The following is a 20,626-nucleotide window of genomic DNA, read 5'->3' on the forward strand; positions in this document are numbered from 1 at the left end:
ATTTGGAAGTTACCTGCTAATATTTCCTTATACAAACTCTGTGCTCTTCTTCTTCTGGATACCCATTATTTTCATGCTGTTCTTTCCTAGCAGAGTCAAATGGTTGTCATAAAGTTAGATTTAAAAAATATTCTCCTCTACCTTAATTATTTCTGGAGTTCTGTCTTAAAGCAGACCACGTAAAAGAGAAAATTAGCAACTCATTCCCAATGTTTTCAAATATGATCTTCATCTATTTCTTCAGCTCCAGAATTTAAGAGTTTAAATCTCTGGTAAAGTGTTCCTTCTGTTCATTAATCTGATTCTTGAGCTCACTGAACTGCCTTTCTTATTTTTCTTATAGCTTGTTTCTTCATGACAACTATTTTTAATTCTCTTAGATTGCAGTATTCTGTGACTTGAAGTTTGGCTTCTGGAAAATTGTCATTTTTCTCTTTGTGACACTGTTACCATGGTTTTTCACAGTGCCTGATGAGTTGTTCCTCTGCCAGCATATTTTGAAGTAGCAAATACTTTTCTTCTTTAGGTAAAGCTTGCCTTTTACTCTGATTTCAACAGTTCAGCAAGTTGATAGCTAGAGGCCTTTGTTTTTCAGTAGGTGGCACGATAGCACAAGTTACTGATTTCTTCTACCTGGACTGCCTGTGGCTATGCTTGAGAATCAGTACTTTTTACTTCACGGTGTTTGATAGGTCTCTTAGGTCTCATATGCTTTGCTCATTTGTCCTTCATTCTTTTTGGTTTTACTCCTCAGACTGGATCATTTCAGTACATCTCTCTGTTCTGCTGTTGAGTCCCTCTGATGAATTTTTCAATTATGGTATTTTTTAGTTTCATGATTTGTATTTGATTCCTTTAATAATTTCTATTTCTTAATTCATAGTCTGAGACATTGCTAATCTTGTTTCCTTTAGCTAATGGTTTCATTTAGCTCTCTGAATATGTTACAGACTGGTGGAGTCTTTATCTAAGAAGTCCAATGTCTGTGCTTTCTCAAGGATAGTTTTCTGCTAATTTTTTTCTTTCCTGTGAATAGACCGTTTTCTTGTTGTATGTTTTTATTTTTTGAAATTGCTCATTTTAAATACTCTAATATGGCAACTCTGGAAATTCTGCTCCCTCTCCAGATTTTCTGCTGCTTATTGTAGGTTGTACTTCTTTAGTGACTTTCCAAAAAATTGTTTTTGTAGAAACTGCATGTGGCACGTGAAGTTTCTATTTTAGTGGTCAGCTAGTGGTGTGACAGAGCTTTCCTTAAATGCTTAAAGCCAAAAAGAAAAGGAAATGAGAGAAAATCCTCTCCTGGTCTTTGCAGATTGACTGTGTTTGTTGCCCCTTCAACACTTACCTGGTGTTTACAGCTCCGCTTTGGCCTCCACTTCCTGCGTGGGCTTCGGTGTAAAGACTGGAAAGAGGGAAAAACTCAAGGGCTTTGCACATTTTTTATGAAGACGTATCCTGCCTTGGGTTACTGGCAGGTCCTTCTAGGTTCCTTAGAATATGAGGGTGCTTTTTGAAGCCCTTATTCCCGAGTATGTCACTCCCCAGTTTTCCGGCCAGGCTTTCAACTCTGTGTGTGTTGTTTGTCGCAGCTCTTATCTTTTGCCTGGGCAGCAGCAGCATGTTCATTTACCTTGAGTTTTTAGAGAAACACCCTTTGTGTGCAGCCTTTTTGCTACCCTGAGTGACTTCTGAGTTAGGTCAAACAAAGGCAAGCCCTTGCCTCAGTTTTCCTAGGAGTCTCCAGAAAAGTGAGCACACACACCGTTCCTTGGGAACAAGGTCTGTTCTGCTTCCTCAGAACCACGCCAGGAAGACAGGCTGCCATTTTTTTGAGGCTGACTGGGGCAGAAAGGCTGAGGAAAAGTTAAGATGAAATGCCATTAAACTATCCTCCTGGGTTTCAGTTCTTGTTTTTTTGTTTTTTAAGCATTTACTTGGCTCCTCTAAGACTTAAACTACTTTACAGACTTTCAACAAAACTAACATCTGCCAGTTTTTGTCAGTTTTTCTAGTTTTCTATGGAGGGGATAGGTCCCTAGAGTTCCTCATTATGCTACTTTTGCTGGCATATATGCATATTTTTAATGCAAGTGGATGCACCAACATTTGGGTGACTGTAACATGGCTTTCCTATTAGTCCAAATATGTGATCCTTTAATAAAACTTTGTGTACTTGTACTCTAGTTATGTCATAAACATCTGCATATAGTTCATAAAAATAAGTAGGTAAAGGAACATGGAAAATGTTCCATGGGAAGTGACAGATGTGCTTATGAATCATATAAAGAAATTTAGGGGTGGATTCATGTACATACTTGTACCCTGAGGCTTCCCTGGTGGCTCAGAGGTTAAAGCGTCTGCCTCCAATGCAGGAGACCTGGTTCAATCCCTGGGTTGGGAAGATCTCCTTTAGAAAGAAATGTCAACCCACTTCAGTATTCTTGCCTGGAGAATCTCATGGACAGAGGAGCCTGGTAGGCTACAGTCCACGGGGTCGCAAAGAGTTGGACATGACTGAGCGACTTCACCTTCACGTACATATTTGTACTCTGAGAATAACTAGCTACTGCTCACCCGTTTTCCACTGTTAGGAATTAAGTCAGTTTGGCTTCCTGCTGGAATAGGAAAAACATTTTAATGTTTTAAACTTACTGAATTCTGTGGACTCCAAGGAACATTAAGTCTCTAAAAGGCCACTCAAATGTTTAGAGCTCATGTGTTTGCCCCATAAACCAGTCCTTCTTGAAGCACACTGTTCAGTGTCTTTGATCTTGGTATAGAGTAACCACTCTCTTCGGGTACCTTTGTGGGAGGTCCTCCTAATAGCAAGAAAGGGAATACTCCGCAAGCTCTTTGGTTATAAGATCTCATCTTCCCAAATCACCATGCTTGTTGAATTAAAATTGACAAGGATATTCCTTCACGTGACAGAAAAGAAAAATTACAGTAAACACACACTATTGGGCTTACTCATGTGAATATCTAATATAAGGAACAATGAGCTGAGGAAAATGGAACACTTTATTCAATAGATGTTATTATATTAATAGATGAAATTTTCATATTAAGATTTAAATGGAATTTTACTCCTTTAGCTGGAATTTTATATTAAGATTTTTCTCTCCAACTGAGTAGGTGAGTTAATTCCTTTTGTTCTTACTGAAGATGGTTAAACATAAAATCTGTTTTTAAGGGAGACTTCCATGCAGTGAATCTAGCTGAAGTGACATTGAACGATGTAATACACCACATACAGATTCATTTTTCAATTTAAATTATTTGACAAAAGTGAAGATGTCTTATGTTTTGTATGTGATTTTCCACATGCTACATTCTGTAAACAGACTCCATTTGAGCTACTTCCTGTAGTTTTGTCTGTAGCACTTTTCAGGAATGACTTATTTTGAGGCAGACTTTTTTCCTTTCTGTGATGCAATAATTGCCTATAGAGAAGCAACAGCTTTTCAAATTGAAACTTGGGGCGGGGAGGCGGGGAGTCATAGGTGGCATATATTTAATATTTGGAGAAAATTACAGAATATAGGCTAGAAATTTGTTACTAATCTGGGCTAAGGAAGTTCTCTTTACCTCAGTCACAGTGTGTGAGAACTAGCTGACTTTGGTCATAATTAAACATTATTAGGCTTTATAAAGAGATTAGATATGTGCTGTTAATAAGAATTTTGAGCTTTAAAGGAACAAGCAAAAGTAATTGTGTAAAATAAAGAAGCTTTTACTCAATGTAAAATTTGGCCTCAAACTCCCAATTTTGATGCTTGTCCTGAATAAACTTTAGAGAAGAATACTCTAATGGGTTGAGGTTTACAGGTCAAATGCTACCTAGGTGTAGACATTAAATTATTATGATCAGTTACTGCTTTCCCATAAATGCCATTCCAATAATGAATTGATCATTCTGTGTACAGGAACTGGGAGAGTAAATGTGATTTTTTAAATAACAGATTTTCGGAGCATGTGTTAAGGTTAACATAGTTGAGAATTTACATCATGATTTTTGCTGAATATCTTGTTTCTTCCTGCTAGCACACACACTATCCTGGGATTAAACTCCATATATCCTTGTAGGTTTTTGTATTTCCCATTCTTTACTGAATTTTCTAGGTACAAAGCGTGTAGTTCACTGGGCGTGCACATGAGTCCTGGTTTGAGACTACACAGCTGGAACTCCCGACTAACAAAGATTTCCATGGTCTGTTACTCAGATCTTAAGGAAAATTAGATAACAAAGCCTAAAAAAGTTTATTGAGCTGACTAAAATTAACTGTGCTTCTAAATCCTTCTTTAGACTGCACCACAGAAAATGGAAATTCAGGTCTGAGAGTCTGCAAGCCCAGTTACGAGCTCTGTTTTTCCTTTGTGGCTTTCAGCTTTCAGTACTTAAATAAGTCAGATAGAATATACATTTCCTGTCTAAATGCCTAATTTACAGGGTTGCTGTGAAGAAAAAAATACCCTAACAAATGGGAAGGTGCTTTGTAAGCTAAAATACAATATACAAACATAATAATGGTTACTCTCCTATATTTGCTTTTCAAGAAAGTTTCACTAAGTCCCTCACTCATATTAGGATAACTACTCTCTATCAGGGCTTACCAGGTGGCCCTAGAGGTAAAGAAACTGCTTGCCAGTGCAGGAGATGTAAAAGATGGGGGTCAATCCCTGGGTCAGGAAGAATCTCTTGGACGAGGGAATGGCAACCTGCTCCAGTATTCCTGCTTGGAGAATCCCAGGGACAAAGGAGCCTGGTGGGCTACAGTCCATGGGGTCACAAAGAGTCGGACATGACTGAAGCGACTTAGCACACATGCACACAGTCTCTGTTCGGGTCTGGGAATAAGCTTTTGATGACTAGCCTCTTCCACATGACACAAGGGGATAATATCCCCGTGGGTGAGTTCTGTGGTTGCAGGTCTGGATTCTCGGGTCACACTTCTGAGTTGGGGAAGAATTCGTTCCTAGTTCTGGTGTGCTGCTCCCGTTGCCTGTGCCCTGAGCATGCTGATTCAGTCGTGTTTGCTGTAGATTTCTATCCTGGGAAGGACCTCCGTTCCCTAGGGCAGGCATCCATGTACTGTGTGTCCAGCTCCCGGCCCCATCTCCTTCATCTAGTTATGATTAATAAGAACAAAACGCTATTTGTAACCATACACATCCTTTATACTGAGACTGAGGAAAGTATAATTTTTCAGTACATGACATATTTTCATGCATACACCTATCTCTGTACAATCCCAAGAACTGCTGAGGATACATTTCATAGTTTCTCCTTTACTAACATTATAGTTTTCTTTGCTAATGAGTGAATAGCTTAAAAGCATGAATTCATAATTACATTGTTGTTTATTTCAATCTATAGCATACACAGACTATAATTTGCTGGAAAAACTCTTCACTGTTGCCCTTGTTTATTCCATGTTAAAGTTAACCATCCATGTCTATAAATTAAGTTTACTATGAAAACTCACATTTAAAAAAAAAATTATACAAGAAACAGCTGGATTATCACAATCAGCAAGGAAATGGACTCAAGAGTTGGAACTAGTATGTCTGGGACACTTTGTCTTCATGGTAAACAGTCACTTTATGCAAATCCCACTTGGCTTCACTTAATTAAAAAGCTGAAAAAGAAAGAAAATTCTTTGCTGAAAAAAAAAAACACAGTGTGCTTTTTATTCTATATTAACTTAGTACAGGTAAATATAAAATAAAAATGTAACGTCATACACAGTTACATTAATTCACTTAATTGTAATTTTATATCAGGGCAATTTCTATGAACTAGATCCTGTAATGGGATCAGGTGAGACTAGGTCAGGGGTGAAAGCAGATTCTGATAAGAACTTGAAGTTGTGTTGGTTAAGTTTGGTTAACTTCTGTGAGTCATTCTCAACGTTAGCAAGACTCCTAGTTAAATTGGCATTTAAACTGACAACACAGGGGAAGAAAGGGAATGAGCTGAAACATACACTTGGATTGGGTCATTTCAATATTTTAGACAATATATTTTTTCTGGTTATTTAATCAATATGCATTTACTTAAATACTTTTAAGAATTTTATAATTTCACTATATTGAAGTCAAAAATAATTATAAATCATAATAAAAGTATCATCAGGTTCTGATGAAATGATACAAATAGACGTTTATACATATAGGAAAAAAAAGCAAAATAACTCTTTTTGCCTTTCTTGATTTCCCTAGGCAACACTTTTATCTATGAAAAAAAATGTAAGTTCGTAATATCATGTCAATTTGAATAACATCATTAAGCCTTTGTTGGCTATTTGTACCTTTCTGCTAACGTGCAGCAACTTTGCTTTTTATAGTCTTGGCAACGTAACTTTAGGACAACCAGAAATGAACCAATTGTTAACTAATATTAAAACATTAATATTAAAAATATTAATGGTTACTATAGTTGAAAAACCATGTAGTTGGGAAATTGTTCAAACTGATAAGTTTAATACTTGGACACTCAAATTACAATATCCTAGGCATATGTTACTTCGTCTTTCTGAACCTCGGTTTCCTCATTAGTGAGAAGAACGCTTGTTTTGGATGATCTCCAAAGTTCTTTCCAGTGCTAATGTTTATTTTAATCCTGTGATACTATATAAATAAATAGTAAAAAAAAAAAAAAAACACACATTATATAACATATATATATACTATATAGTGAATATAAATATACTTCATATACTAAATAGTAAATATAAAGCATTATATATTTAAATATATATTATCTCTATTAGCTTGTAATATATAATAAAGCAATTATGCAATACAGCCTAAACTTTTTATTACCCTATCTTTTTCTGAGGAATTACTAAATTACAAGATACAAATCAAGTGCTGATGTCTAGAGGCAACAAGACATTGCTTCTATTTTTTGAGATAACAAGTTATGACTTAAGTACTGCAAGGGTAACATTGCCATGAAGATCAGCAGTAACATTCCTCAGAGCATTAAGGTACTGCTGCTGTTCAATCCACCCAATCTTTAACAACAGTGGTGGCAAAGCAGGGGTATGTTTTATATATATATTTTTTTTTATATATATATATATAAAATGTGTAGATGAACACTTTGGCTTTCTCTGTCCTCAGATATAAGATTGCCCTAAAGATAAAGCTGACTGACAGTTAAAAAAGAAAACATCACCATAAAATATTTAAAATGGTAATGAAAGCTGCAAAACTTATAATTTAAAAAATACCTGACAATTTACAGGTTTGTTTTTTAATAAAAATAGTCTGAACATTTCAAGCTATGGAATACTAAAGATCACCTTTTATAAAAATACTACTATCATAAAAGCAAGAATATGACCCTTTATGATCATTTTATGCTTGCGAACTTTTTGGTTCTGGGAAGATTAAAAAGGTTCTACTTTTATATGTTGTATGATTATAACAATAATTGTGTTAGGGAACATGGGAAGAAGAGATATGGTTTGGAGCAGGGATGAGCCTGGCTTTGGAGCTGAGGAGGTGACAATATGGTCTGAGGTCTGGCTCTAGGCCTTAGGTCAGAATTTGGCATGTCTGTTGGGACCGAGAAGTCATCTGAAAGGAAAAAGGAAGGTCTAGGAGTGTCATGTTTCAAAATCCAGGGCATAAGATACTCAAGAGGAGATGGTTAACTAGAATCCTGGAAGGGTTATGTAGGTTGCCACATGAGAAAAGGCATCTGGGTTTGATTACTGGGTGGCCGCTGGAGACCATATTACGTGTGAAACACGTGCCTTTTCTCCTCCTGTGAAATATGCAGGAGGCACCAAACAGTGGTTGGTATTTTGTTTAGACTTCTCTTAGAGTAATTAATTCACCTGCTCCACAGTGTTTTAAAACATCAGAATGGATGCAGTGCTCTTGAATGAATGAATTCTGTCCAATTGAGATCAGGTTAAATTCTCTACCGAGACCTTCAGCTGGCCAGAATTTTCTTGGCTAAGGTTCTCACTTCCTGATCTTAAACTGGGAAAGAAGTCAGAGACTTCTGGGCATGTCCTGGCACTCTGTCACACAGAAATCGCTTACATGGATAAGGGGCAGCTACTGATGTCATCTTGGAGCCAGAAAGTATAGAAGGGAGGAAAAGCCTTGGTTCTTTACTCTGAACAAGGATAGGCCACTAGCAAGTTCACACGTGTTCCCCTGGCCTTGGGGTTAGTAGAACTTAATGATTCCCTGTTCTTGGGATTTTCTAACCTTTATTTTCACAAGCGTTCTAAGGGGATGCCAGGGAGAAGTACATGATGGCTGCCACCCAGGCCTCTTTGGCCAGAAGCCCTGGGGGCTCTCTTCTTTGTGACAGAAACTTACTGAACCCCGAAGAGTCTTCAAGTCTGAAGTACATGATCTAAAATAAAGGCCTAAAGAAATTCAGGATTTTATTAGGAGTCGGGAAACAGATCTTTGGGAGTGGTAAGCTTTCTGATCTGTAGCTACACAGGATGAGAGCTGTCAAGTCTTACGACTGCTAAGGGCACATCTCTACAGCCTACACAGAGGGGCACATTTTGGAAGAGGCTGGTAACATTATCGTTCATAACTCTGTGTGGTCAGAAACACGGATGCTGGGTCTGGGGAAAAAGACCAATAGAGCTTGTATGTGGGAAGAGGTTGGCGGTCAGATAAAAAACAGAACTTAGGGACAAAGGAGCTTCCTCCTCATTCCCTGCTTTCAGGGGGTTGCTGAATGGTGGAGTTTCTGCCAGAGTAAGAAAACTGTATTTACACAACGGAAATAAGCCTCCAGAGCTTCCTTTGCTGTGTGTCTCTGCTTAGACCATGTCTTCTGCGGTCTGAGGGGTGGGAATGTGCGCTGCAAAATCAAAAAGCCTAGATTCTGAGTTTTCTATTAAAATCATGTTGGATTTATATAGCGGTTCCTAATATCTAGTTTTGAATTACTAAATATTGATTAAAAAATTAGTCCATGTTTAGAAAACTTGTATTTTATTCTGAAAATTAAGACTTATATTGTTAGTGGGAAAAGGCATCTGACGACATTTTTCCTCGGCAGAATTCAATATATTTCTGTCAGCTGTATAGTTCTGTTTTCTTCCCTAAAGTAATAAAACAGAAATAACCAAATGCAATCATATTTTGTTTGAAATGGAGGGCATACGCATGCATATGGATATTGTTATTTAAAAAAAAAAAATACTGTGCTTGTCAGTGGTTAATTCTGTGAGCCAAAGTCTATTGCTGGCAATTTTATCCAAGGACTTGTTCCTGTAGCAGCTAAGTACAACAGCATGAGACTGGAATATGAGATCTCACAATTCAAAGTTATCTTTCATTTGTAAAACAATAGTCTGCCACAACTTGTCTTACTTATGAGATAAAGATTATGGTTATTATCTGAAAGATGAGGAAAACTGAGGCTCAGAGAAGATGAAAAGACTTGCCTGAGGTTACAGTTTTAAAGTGCCATGGTCCAAATCTCATCTTCTCACTCAAAGTCCAGATCACTTTCCAATACACCACAGTGAAATACAACAATATGGAAAAAATAGTCCTTGAGATTCAATTTCCACTTGTAAAATAGTATTACAAAGACTTAGCACTGTATTCTTTATGTAGACACTCTCCAGATCTTCACCTACTCATCTCTAAGTCTTTGGTCCTTCATGATATTCTTCAAAGCTGGAACTCAGCATCAGAAAGGCAATCCCAGTGAAATTCTTATCAATGACACGTACTGTGGGTTGATCACCACACCATTTCTGTGTTTTCTATTTGTATAGCTTAAGACTGTATTTTCTATTTTCCCTATAGATAAAAGATCTACATCTAAGTAAGATACAGAAATGAATGGGATATTGTTACATACTGCATGTCCTGGGATATTTTGCCTTGCTGTGCTGGTTCATTAGTACATTTGCCTCAAAATTCACCAGGAATGTCTTTCTTGTCTAGCTATTATTCTGTACTTTCCATTATGGAATGTAGATTGATTTTTAAAATTTTTTTTAAACTCATTATTTCTCAAAGTAACTCAAAAGGAACCAAAGACATCATGAATTACAGGTATCTTGTCAATAGTTTCTATATCCATTGTAAGCTTAATCAGTGTGTATTTTTTGATGTGGGCCAGCTCAGGGTCCACTTGAGGTTGCAATAAGCATCTTTAGAGCCCAGGTTTCCAGAACACTGTTTGTGCACACTGCACCCCTTCAGTGTGGGGGAACAACCCGACAACTCCATGGGGGTGTCATGTGATGTGAGTCCACCTTCTGGAGTTGTGCAATGTGGCAAACCAATACTCCTCTGTCCACTATGTTTCTATCTTAATTGTTCCTGTTGCATTTAGATAAGGAGTACATTTACAAAATGCCTCTGAGTAAACACATTCGATTAGTAAGTACACGATGAGCACCTGCTATGTGTAACACTCTGGAGATATTAAAAAGGCACAGCCGTGACCTTCTGTAAGGCACCTTACAATACTCTAGAAAGAAAAGAACTCCAATACACAAAAGTTACATATGGATACTTAATGAAAAAGCTAACGTGGTAAAGTGCTATTGAATAACCAAGCGCTGAAATGGCTAAGGATAGGCAAGAGGTAGGTGAAGTAATTTGTTCTCAGAACCTGCAACATTCCATGAACTATAAATTGATGATGTACTTTATCCCCTCAAAATTCTCAGATACATATTTATTATTATGCCAAGTTTATAAATGAAGAAATAAGCTTAACAAAGTTGTTATCCAACCCCATAAAAACATACTTTTACAGGTGAGGAAAAATGAGACTGAGAAGTTAGTCCCGAAGTTAGTGATGAGAGGGTGTAAGATTCAAGCCAGTATCTATGCCTGCTGGGCCAGCGTTCTTAACTGACATACAAAATGATATACTGAATTTGAACTCATGTCTTGGATTCTAAATATTTTCCCATTATACCACACCATCTCTCTAAGACAACTAAAGAATCATAAACAGGTAGCAAAGTGAGAGAATTAGTAGAGAATGTTCTATGCTATTTTTCTACTCAGAGACTTGATCTTTCAAATAGTTTTATAGAAATCTTTTTGAAGAAAACTTTTGAATCAAAGTATGTCAGGGGCAACCAGTGGGAAAGTAATTACCCATAAGAGACGACGTGCATGTATGAACACTAGCACTTTGCTCTTGGAAAATGGAACAAGCCCTAAAGCTAATCTTTATTTAATATACAAAATGAATTCTTGCTACCACTAGAATACAATTTCTTTTTCTGAACTATGGGTCAGATGGTAATTAGATAAACTTCTTAATATCTTTGTTATTTCACTAATTTCAAAGGTTTTGAGAGCCCAATTAAGTTCCTCAGAAGGTTCAGGGAAAATCTAATCTTCACCCCACGGAATCATGCAAATAAAAAACAACACTTGCTTAATTTTTAGCATAAAAAAAAATCCTGCTCATGAAAAATTAAATATAAATGGGTAAAATCTTTACATCAGAGCTAATGATAATAATTAGGAGAAAGTGGTTTTTGAGTAAGTAATAATATGTGCCACATACTAAGTACTAGGCAATGTGCTAAGTGACTTACATCATGTAACCTACATGATGTCAAAGTATGTAAACATTTCCCACTTAGAAATGAGAAAACCAAGGTTTAGAAAAGTTATTTAACTTTCCCAAAGTCTCTGAGTTAGTAACATGTAGATTAAGGATGTAAATGATGGAAGGTTGCTTACTGAAACTTAAAAGATGATCTGGGAGAATTTAGTGATGGTATGAAAGATGCTGATACCGTAGGGAAAAAACCCGTAAGACCAAAATGTGGGGAAGATTTAAGGAAATAGGGTAAACATGTAATAGACTTTTATCCCTTTCAGCAAGCACACAGTTCAACAACAAAAATATCAGTGTGAAGTACTGAGAAAATAAGAAACACATGAATGTTTAAGGTTCTGTGAAGTTTAAAAATGGAAAAGCAGAAAGATCATTCCGTACAGAAGAAATTAAAGACTGTCGATCAATTAAAAATTGTGAGGAAATAAAAAATTAGTTTATAGACATCAGTGGCATTTCCTGGTATAAAAGTTAAAAATCACAAACCTAAAACACAGACATCAAAGGCCACCAAAGGCTATGGTATTATACCCAAGAGTGGACTCTGGCATTGAAGCTAAAGCCCCTGCTAAAGGTGTTTTTCAATTAGCAGATGGAGTTATGTTCAAATGCGCATTTTCAGTAAAGGATATCTTGCATCTTATCCAGTACCAACCAGAGTAGGTAGAAGAGGGAAGTTTTTCCATTCTTTTAGAAGAAAACTTTTTTTTTTGTCCTGGCAGCTCATCTCAAGGATAAGGAAATGGTCTTGTTTAAGAAAGTCTTTTTTTTTTTTTTTTCTACAAGCCTACTTCAGTGTATATTGGTAAAAATGATTGGGGGTTGACTTAGCTCTTGGTCACCAGGGTTTATGATACATTATAATAAGTACTAACTCCCTTTGAATATGGACATCCACACGGTCTTTTCAGTAATACAAGACCAGGGCATATCTTCCGGCATATGGAATAGCCTTTCTCTTGTTATACTGATGGTGTCCGGAATCCTATTTTCTCCTTCCCTACGAACTATCATTTTCCAATAGGAACAAGCTTTTTTTTTTTTAATCAAATCATATTATGCTGGTGCCACAGAAACATGCTGCTGGGATTGCAAAGTGTCCCTCCAGAATATGGTACTATGTCCATCACTGACCGAGCCTCTCCCACAGAGTAACTCAGAAGGAAAAGGTTTCTTTTTCTTTTGTACTAACATCTCATCTTTTAACTTCTGGAGAAGGAAAAGGCTACCCACTCCAGTATTCTGGACTGGAGAATTCCATGGACTGTATAGTCAGTCCATGGGGTTGCAAAGAGTCAGACACGACTGAGCGACTTTCACTTTTCAACTATTCCCAAATGACTTCTCTCTTCCCTTCTTTCATTTATTCCTCCTCTCACTCTGGCTTCTGCATCACGTTTGCTTTTTCTCCAGTGAACTAACTAGCTGGATAGATACTTTCTTCCCCACTATGCTGCCTGGTTTCTAGAATTTAGCTCAGGATTATTCCAGTTCTCTGGTGTATATTCTCCTTCTAGTCCTCTGGGCAACAACTGCTCTTGATGTGTTGTTATTACTGTTCAGACGCTCAGTCCTGTCTGACTCTTTGCAACCCCATGGACTGCAGCACTCCAGGCTTCCCTGTCCTTCACCATCTACTGGAGCTTGTTCAAACTCCTGTCCATTGAGTCGGTAATGCCATCCAATGATCTTGTCCTCTGTCATCCCCTTCTCCTGTCTTCAATCTTCCCAGCATCAGGGTCTTTTCTAATGAGTTGGCTCTTTGCATCAGGGAGCCAAAGTATTGGAGCTACAGCATCAGTCCTTCCAATGAATATTCAGTATTGATTTTCTTTAGGCTGGTTTGATCTTGCAGTCCAAGGGACTCTTGAGAGTCTTCTCCAACACCGTGGTTCAAAAGCATTTAATTCTTTGGTGATGAGCTTTCTTTATGGTTCAACTCTCACATCCATACATGACTACTGGAAAAACCATAGCTTTGACTAGATGGACCTCTGACAGCAAAGTAATGTCTCTGCTTTTTAATACACTGTCTAGGTTTGTCAGCTTGTCTTTCAAGGAGGGCGAGTCTTTTATTTTCATGGCTGTGGTCACCATCTGCCCTGATTTTGGAATCCAGGAAAATAAAGTCTGTCACTGTTTCCATTGTTTCCCCATCTATTTGCCATGAAGTGATGGGACCAGATGCCATGATCTTAGCTTTTGAATGTTGAGTTTTAAGCCAGCTTTTTCATTCTCCTCTTTCACTTTCATCAAGAGGCTCTTTAGTTCCTCTTTGCTTTCTGCCATAAGGGTGATGTTATCTGTATATCTGAGGTTATTGCTATTTCTCCCAGCAATCTTGATTCCAGCCTGTTCTTCATCCAGCCTGGCATTTCACATGATGTACTCTGCACAGAAGTTAAATAAGCAGGGTGACAATATACAGCCTTGACAAACTCCTTTCCCAGTTTGGAACCAGTCTGTTGTTCCATGTCCAGTTTTAACTGTTGCTTCTTGACCTGCATATAGATCCTCAGGAGGCAGGTAAGGTGGTCTAGTATTCCCCTCTCTTGAAGAATTTTCCACAGATCGCTGTGGTCCACACAATCAAAGGCTTTGGCATAGTCAATGAAGCAAAAGTAGATATTTTTCTGGAACTATCTTGCTTTTTCTATGATCCAACAGATGCCGGCAATTTGATCTCTGGTCCCTCTGCCTTTTCTAAATCCAGCTTTAACTCTTGATATGAATAATATGTTTATTATTATAATCATTCATAATAAAACTGATAAAATTTCTGAGAAAAATTTTATTCTGAAGGAAAATGATGCAATGAATCGAAAACAAATCCCAAAGCAGTATATAACATTACTAGGGTAACCCTGGCATATATCCATGGGTTAGATTAATAAGAGCATAAAAACGTTCTAATGCAAAGCACATGTTTTTGTTCACAATGCTCCCATCTGCCAAATTTTGTTACCTCAAAGGGTTGCTGTACATGTGATGAAAGAAACATACATAACCTGTCCTACCAACTTTACAAAGCAAGAAAATGAGTGAGTGGAGAGGGATGGTCTAAGAGGGCTGGATGGATTTATGGAAGCTTGATGAATGATGCATCACCATATCCACAGAAAAGACACGATGCAGAAACAAGCAGAAGTTCTTAAGAGTCTGAAGAGGAATACTAGGAAGCTTTAACGTGATAAGAGAAGAGATGGTGAAACTAAAAGAATGATTTAGGTAGGGTCACAGGAGGGCTGGATGGCTGAGTCCTGCAACAGCCCAGCAAATCACAGAGCTCACGAGAGCTGGGCCACAGCCGGGTCCCTGCCTTCACGTCTCTGTAATGCCACGTCCCACTCTTTCAGTGCACCTATCTTCCCAGGCTGCTGCTGCTGCTTTTTTAATGCTGGGCTCTGTTCTGATGCTGTTTATTGGCAGCACTTGTAGGGTTTTCATCTAAACTATGTCAAATTTCATATTCATAAACCACCCTGGGGCATGATTTCCATCTGACTTCTTATAGGACATTTCATCTTACTTCCAGTCCCATGAAGCCAGCTGCCAGCAAGCCCCCTCCTCATTTAGCCTGGTGGGCCCCTGACAAGGGGGTGGGATTGGGACCCAATAAGCATGGTGTGGGGGGCACACTCATAGAAAAATAAAACCAGCATATACTCTGGTTCAGAAATGCTCACAATGGAAAGCTAAGGTGAGGCCTAGAATATGTATTTTAAAAAGCTTCTCAGGTAATTTACATGTCCACTCTTGTAAAGACCAGAGGATTAGAGTTTTATACAATCAATACTAAATGACAGCTACTCCTTGGGAAAAGTACAAATTAAACTCTTCACATCATGACAAAATACAATGCTGTCAAATGTAACATTATTCTTGGAACTAGTAAAATTCAACTTTACTTGTTCTATCAGAGCAGGATCGTGACCAGGAACATCTAGATAGGAAATCCTGTTTTTGTTGGATTGTGCCCATCTTTGCATGAAAAGTTCCCTTGGTATCTCTAATTTTCTAGAAGAGATCTCTAGTCTTTCCCATTCTACTGTTTTCTTCTGTTTCTTTGCACTGATCACTGACGAAGGCTTTCTTATCTCTTCGTGCTATTCTTTGGAACGCTGCATTCCGATGGGTATATCTTTCCTTTTCTCCTTAGTCTTTCGCTTCTGTTCTTTTCACAGCTATTTGTCAAGCATTTTGCCTTTTAACACTTCTCAATCTTGGTGATGGTCTTGATCCCTGCCTCCTGTACAATGTCATGAACCTCCGTCCATAGTTCTTCAGGCATAGTTCTTTAGTTCATACTCTATCAGATCTAATCCCTTGAATCTATTTCTCACTTCCACTGTATAGTCGATAGGAATTTGATTTAGGTCATATCTGAATGGTCTAGTGGTTTTCCCTACTTTCTTCAATTTAAGTCTTAATTTGGCAATAAGGAGTTCATTATCTGAGCCACAGTCAGCTCCTGGTCTGGTTTTGCTGACTGTATAGAGCTTCTCCATCTTTGGCTGCTAAGAATAGAATCAATCTGATTTCAGTATTGACCATCTGGTTATGTCCAGGTGTAGAATCTCTTCTCTTGTGTTGTTGGAAGATGATGTTTGCTATGACCAGTGCGTTCTCTTGGCAAAACTCTATTAGCCTTTGCCCTGCTCCATTCTGTACTCCAAGGTCAAATTTGCCTGTTAGTTCAAGTATTTCTTGACTTCCTACTTTTGCATTCCAGTCCCCTATAATGAAAAGGACATCATATTGGGGTGTTAGTTCTAGAAGGTCTTGTAGGTCTCCATAGAACTGTTCAACTTCAGCTTCTTCAGCATTACTGATCAGAGTATTTTCTTCAAGAAAATTAGAGATACCAAGGGAGCTTTCCATGCAAAAATGGGCACAATAAAGGACAGAAATGGTATGGACCTAACATAAGCAGAATATATTAAGAGGTGGCAAGAATACACAGAAAAACTGTACAAAGAAGATCTTCACGACCCAGATAATCATGGTGGTATGATCACTGACCCAGAGCCAGACATCCTAGAAAGCGAAATCAAGTGGGCCTTAGGAAGCATCACTATGAACAAAGCTAGTGGAAGTGATGGAATTCCAGTTGCACTGTTTCAAATCCTAAAAGCTGATGCTGTAAAAGTGTTTCACTCAATATGCTAGCAAATTTGGAAAATTCAGCAGTGGCCATAGGACTGGAAAAGATCAGTTTTCATACCAATCCCAAAAAAAGGCAATGCCAAAGAATGCTCAAACTACCACTCAATTGCACTCATCTTACACGCTAGCAAAGTAATGCTCAAAATTCTCCAAACCAGGCTTCAGCAATACGTGAACTGTGAAATACCAGATGTTCAAGCTGGATTTAGAAAAGGCAGAGGAACCAGAGATCAAACTGCCACATCCACTGGATCATCAAAAAAGCAAGAGAATACCAGAAAAACATCTACTTCTGCTTCATTGACTATGCCAAAACCTTTGACTGTGTGGATCACAACAAACTGGAAAATTCTGAAAGAGATGGGAATACCACACCACCCTGACCCTCTTCCTGAGAAATCTGTATTCAGTCCAAGAAGCAACAATTAGAATGGGACATGGAACAACAGACTGGTTGCAATCGTGAAAGGAGTATGTCAAGGCTGTATACTGTCAGCCTGCTTATTTAACTTATATGCAGAGTACATCATGCGAAATGCTGGGCGGAATGAAGCACAAGCTGGAATCAAGATTGCTAGGAGAAATATCAATAACCTCAGATAAGCAGATGATACCACCCTTATGGCAGAAAGCAAAGAAGAACTAAAGAGCCTCTTGGTGAAAGTGAAAGAGGAGAGTGAAAAAGTTGGCTTAAAGTGCAACATTCAGAAAACTAAGATCATGGCATCCAGTCCCATCACTTCATGGCAAACAGATGGGGAAACAATGGAAACAGTGTCAGACTTTATTTTCTTGGGCTCCAAAATCACTGCAGATGGTGACTGCAGGGTAGCTCAGATGGTAAAGCGTCTGCCTACAATGTAGGAGACCCAGGTTCAATCCCTGGGTCGGGAAAATCCCCTGGACAAGGAAATGGCAACCCACTCCAGTACTCTTGCCTGGAAAATCCCATGGACTGAGGAGCCTGGTAGGCTACAGTCCATGGGGTCGCAAAGAGTCAGACATGACTGAGTAACTTCACTTCACGTCCTTGGAAGTAAAATTATGACCAACCTAGACAGCATATTAAAAAGCAGAGATATTACTTTGCCAACAAAAGTCCATGTAGTCAAAGCTATGGTTTTTCCAGTAGTCATGTATGCATGTGAGAGTTGGACCATAAAGAAAGCTGAGCGCTGAAGAATTGATGCTTTTGAACTGTGGTGCTGAAGACTCTTGAGAGTCCCTTGGACTGCAGGGAGATCAAACCAGTCTATCCTAAAGGAAATCAGTCCTGAATATACATTGGAAGGAGTGCCGCTGAAGCTGAAACTCCAGTACTTTGGCCACCTGATGCAAAGAACTGACTCATTTGAAAAGACCCTGATGCTGGGAAAGATTGAAGGCAGAGGAGAAGGGGACAACAGAGGATGAGATGGTTGGATGGCATCACTGACTTGACGGACATGAGTTTGAGTAAACTCCGGGAGTTTGTGATGGACAGAGAGGCTTGGCATGCTGCGGTCCATGGGGTTGCAAAGAATCAGACGTGACTGAGCGACTGAACTGAACTCAACTGACTCTTGTTGGATTAGGTGCTCTGATGTGTAAGGAGAGCTGGAACTTGCTCTTTACCTTCCTCCGTTTTCTGTCAACTAAATAGGTTTTAAGAATCACATAACTTATGACACTTTCCTTTTTATAATTTAGATACCTTTCATTGACACTGTAAATGCTGTAGGTTGAAATGAATAAATGTTTTTTAAGTAAATGAAAACTTAAGTAATAGAAATATTCTTCTACAGATTCTGTTAATGGAATACATGCAAGTCAAACTGAGACTCTAATCATACAGAACCATGATCCTCAATCTAGGGTAGGGGAGAAGAAGAACAGAAACTTCATCTTTCTTGGGCCTACTTCATCTTGGATTTGATTCTTCTGACTTCATATTTTCAAAACCAAAATGAAATAGCCAGACAGCATCAAGAATAAAAACCAAGAAATTGGAGACTTTACTTGGCCTTTCTTATTAAACTTCTTGCCCTCAGACCTTTATACTGCAGACCAGATTAAAGGCAGATGGTCCCACAGCTCACATCTGATATTCAGATTTCTTCTACTCCTTGAGTACGTTTATTTTTAATGGATATGAGAAGTCTTGGAAATGTGCCTCTGCCCATATGAAAAGATACAGAGGCAGGGTTGAAGTGTTTTACTCTTTACTATAAGCCCTTAATCAGATCTCTCTGTCATGGGAATAGTTCTGTGCCCCAGATAAAGCTACACATGGCTGCCATCACCTATGCAGAAACATTTTCTTGAAGTAATTGCTCAGTTCACAATGACAACCCACTCCAGTATTCTGGAGAATTCCATGGACACAGGAACCTGGCAAGCTACAGTCCATGGGGTCACAGAGAGTCGGATACTACACAGTGATTGTCATTCATTCACTTACCTGCAAGAGGGATGTGAATTATGAGATTTTATTTTCTGTCAATATATCATGAGCTCTACTATCTCAACAGAAAGTTCTCAAAATCTCGGAGAAAAGGGACCTTTACTGCTTCACTGGGGAGGAGGATGCTCCCTAGAGAAAGTGGAATACTTATTCCTTTGAGACAAGTTAAGGGAGGAATGGTCAAGAAATGAACCTGTGCCTACTTCCTGACCTGGATAACTGTAATCTGGCGTGTCAGTTGTACTTTGCTTTAGTAAGAATAATAGTTTGGTTATAATAACGTTGTTTCAGAATGATTTTCAACATCTTCCCATCCCCAATTATCAAACTATGTTGATGAAAAACTTAGGAGATGTTCTTTTATGACAGCTTGTAGTGACCAGGGATTCTTTTATCATTTCATTTTCCATTCATGTTGCCATTCCTTATTTGAAAAGCTAAAACTTTGAAGAATTCAAAATATGATGGGAGTTTGCTGGACACTGAACACTAGATTATATGAGAAAAAATTTGTAAATGAAGTAAAAATCATGAATAGGCAAACCAAAACAAGAAGAAATTTTGATAAATTCCACAAAGTTGAAAACTCATTTTGTTATGTGTGTCTGTATATATATGTAATGTATACATACATACATACATATATCCACACACACACACACATACATATGCATGCAACATATATCTAAAATGAAACCATCATATACAAAGGAGGGCAGGTACCATGCCTTATATATATATCTCCTTCATATAATCTGTGCTGAACACATAGTAGGTGCTCAAAAACTTGCTTAACAGAGTTTAAGATGACTTGGCAAATAAAGTAGCTACTTTATATTAATCCTTAAATACATGTTAGAAACATAAAAACATGAAATTCGGTTTATTCTATTAGTTTAAAATGAAAACATTCATATTAGTATAATGATATTACCTGTAAGGGTAGCCGTGGTACTTGGAACGAAATATTGAAAGTAAAAAACTGAAGAAGAAGACCACCAGGCCTAATCCCACGAGACAAATAACTAGAAAGAAACAGAAAACTCCATTAGTCTAGACACACACAACACAAATGTTTATATTTTTAAAAAGCATTCAGTTAATTACACATACTTACATGTAACAGCTCATGGCACATACAGGTACCACAAACCAGATAATCACTATTTTCCACATTCTTCTCAATGACAATTTACTACTTGGAGTATGAAAACAAAACAAAACAAAAAAGTGATTGATCTAAGTTTCTGGGTGGTATTCTTCTCTTACCAAATTCCTACAAGTACTAATAATGCCCGCGGAGGGACCAAAACCAAACACAACAAAATGTGATAAACCACAAATGAGATGATCAGTCCCTGCGCTGTGAAGTACTAGCTATATTAGCAGAGACATCTACAGTACTGGAATGTGCAATA

The 20,626-nt window shown here is 38.0% G+C and overlaps 1 protein-coding gene across 11 annotated transcripts in view; it reads right to left on the reverse strand.

The window, feature by feature from the left end:
• Positions 1 to 5,159: 5,159 nt before the first annotated feature.
• Positions 5,160 to 20,626, reverse strand: part of TUSC3 (tumor suppressor candidate 3) — a 216,802-nt gene continuing 201,335 nt past the window's right edge. For 4 of the 11 annotated variants that reach the window (XR_011564409.1, XM_070781304.1, XM_070781297.1 and 1 more), the window contains 2 exons: positions 20,143 to 20,233; positions 5,160 to 5,666 (listed from right to left, as the gene is read on the reverse strand). Coding sequence is in view for 8 of the 11 variants with exons in the window: in XM_070781304.1 (XP_070637405.1) it covers positions 5,627 to 5,666; positions 20,143 to 20,233 (131 nt within the window). In the remaining 3 variants the exon portion in view is untranslated. Of the gene's footprint in view, positions 5,667 to 6,445; positions 6,634 to 9,440; positions 9,504 to 20,142; positions 20,234 to 20,626 lie in introns of those variants that run through there. The other 7 variants (XR_011564408.1, XM_070781298.1, XM_070781302.1 and 4 more) reach the window with 3 other exon arrangements.

This window comes from Bos indicus, chromosome 27 (genome assembly GCF_029378745.1).
Source record: "Bos indicus isolate NIAB-ARS_2022 breed Sahiwal x Tharparkar chromosome 27, NIAB-ARS_B.indTharparkar_mat_pri_1.0, whole genome shotgun sequence".
NCBI lineage: Eukaryota > Metazoa > Chordata > Mammalia > Artiodactyla > Bovidae > Bos > Bos indicus.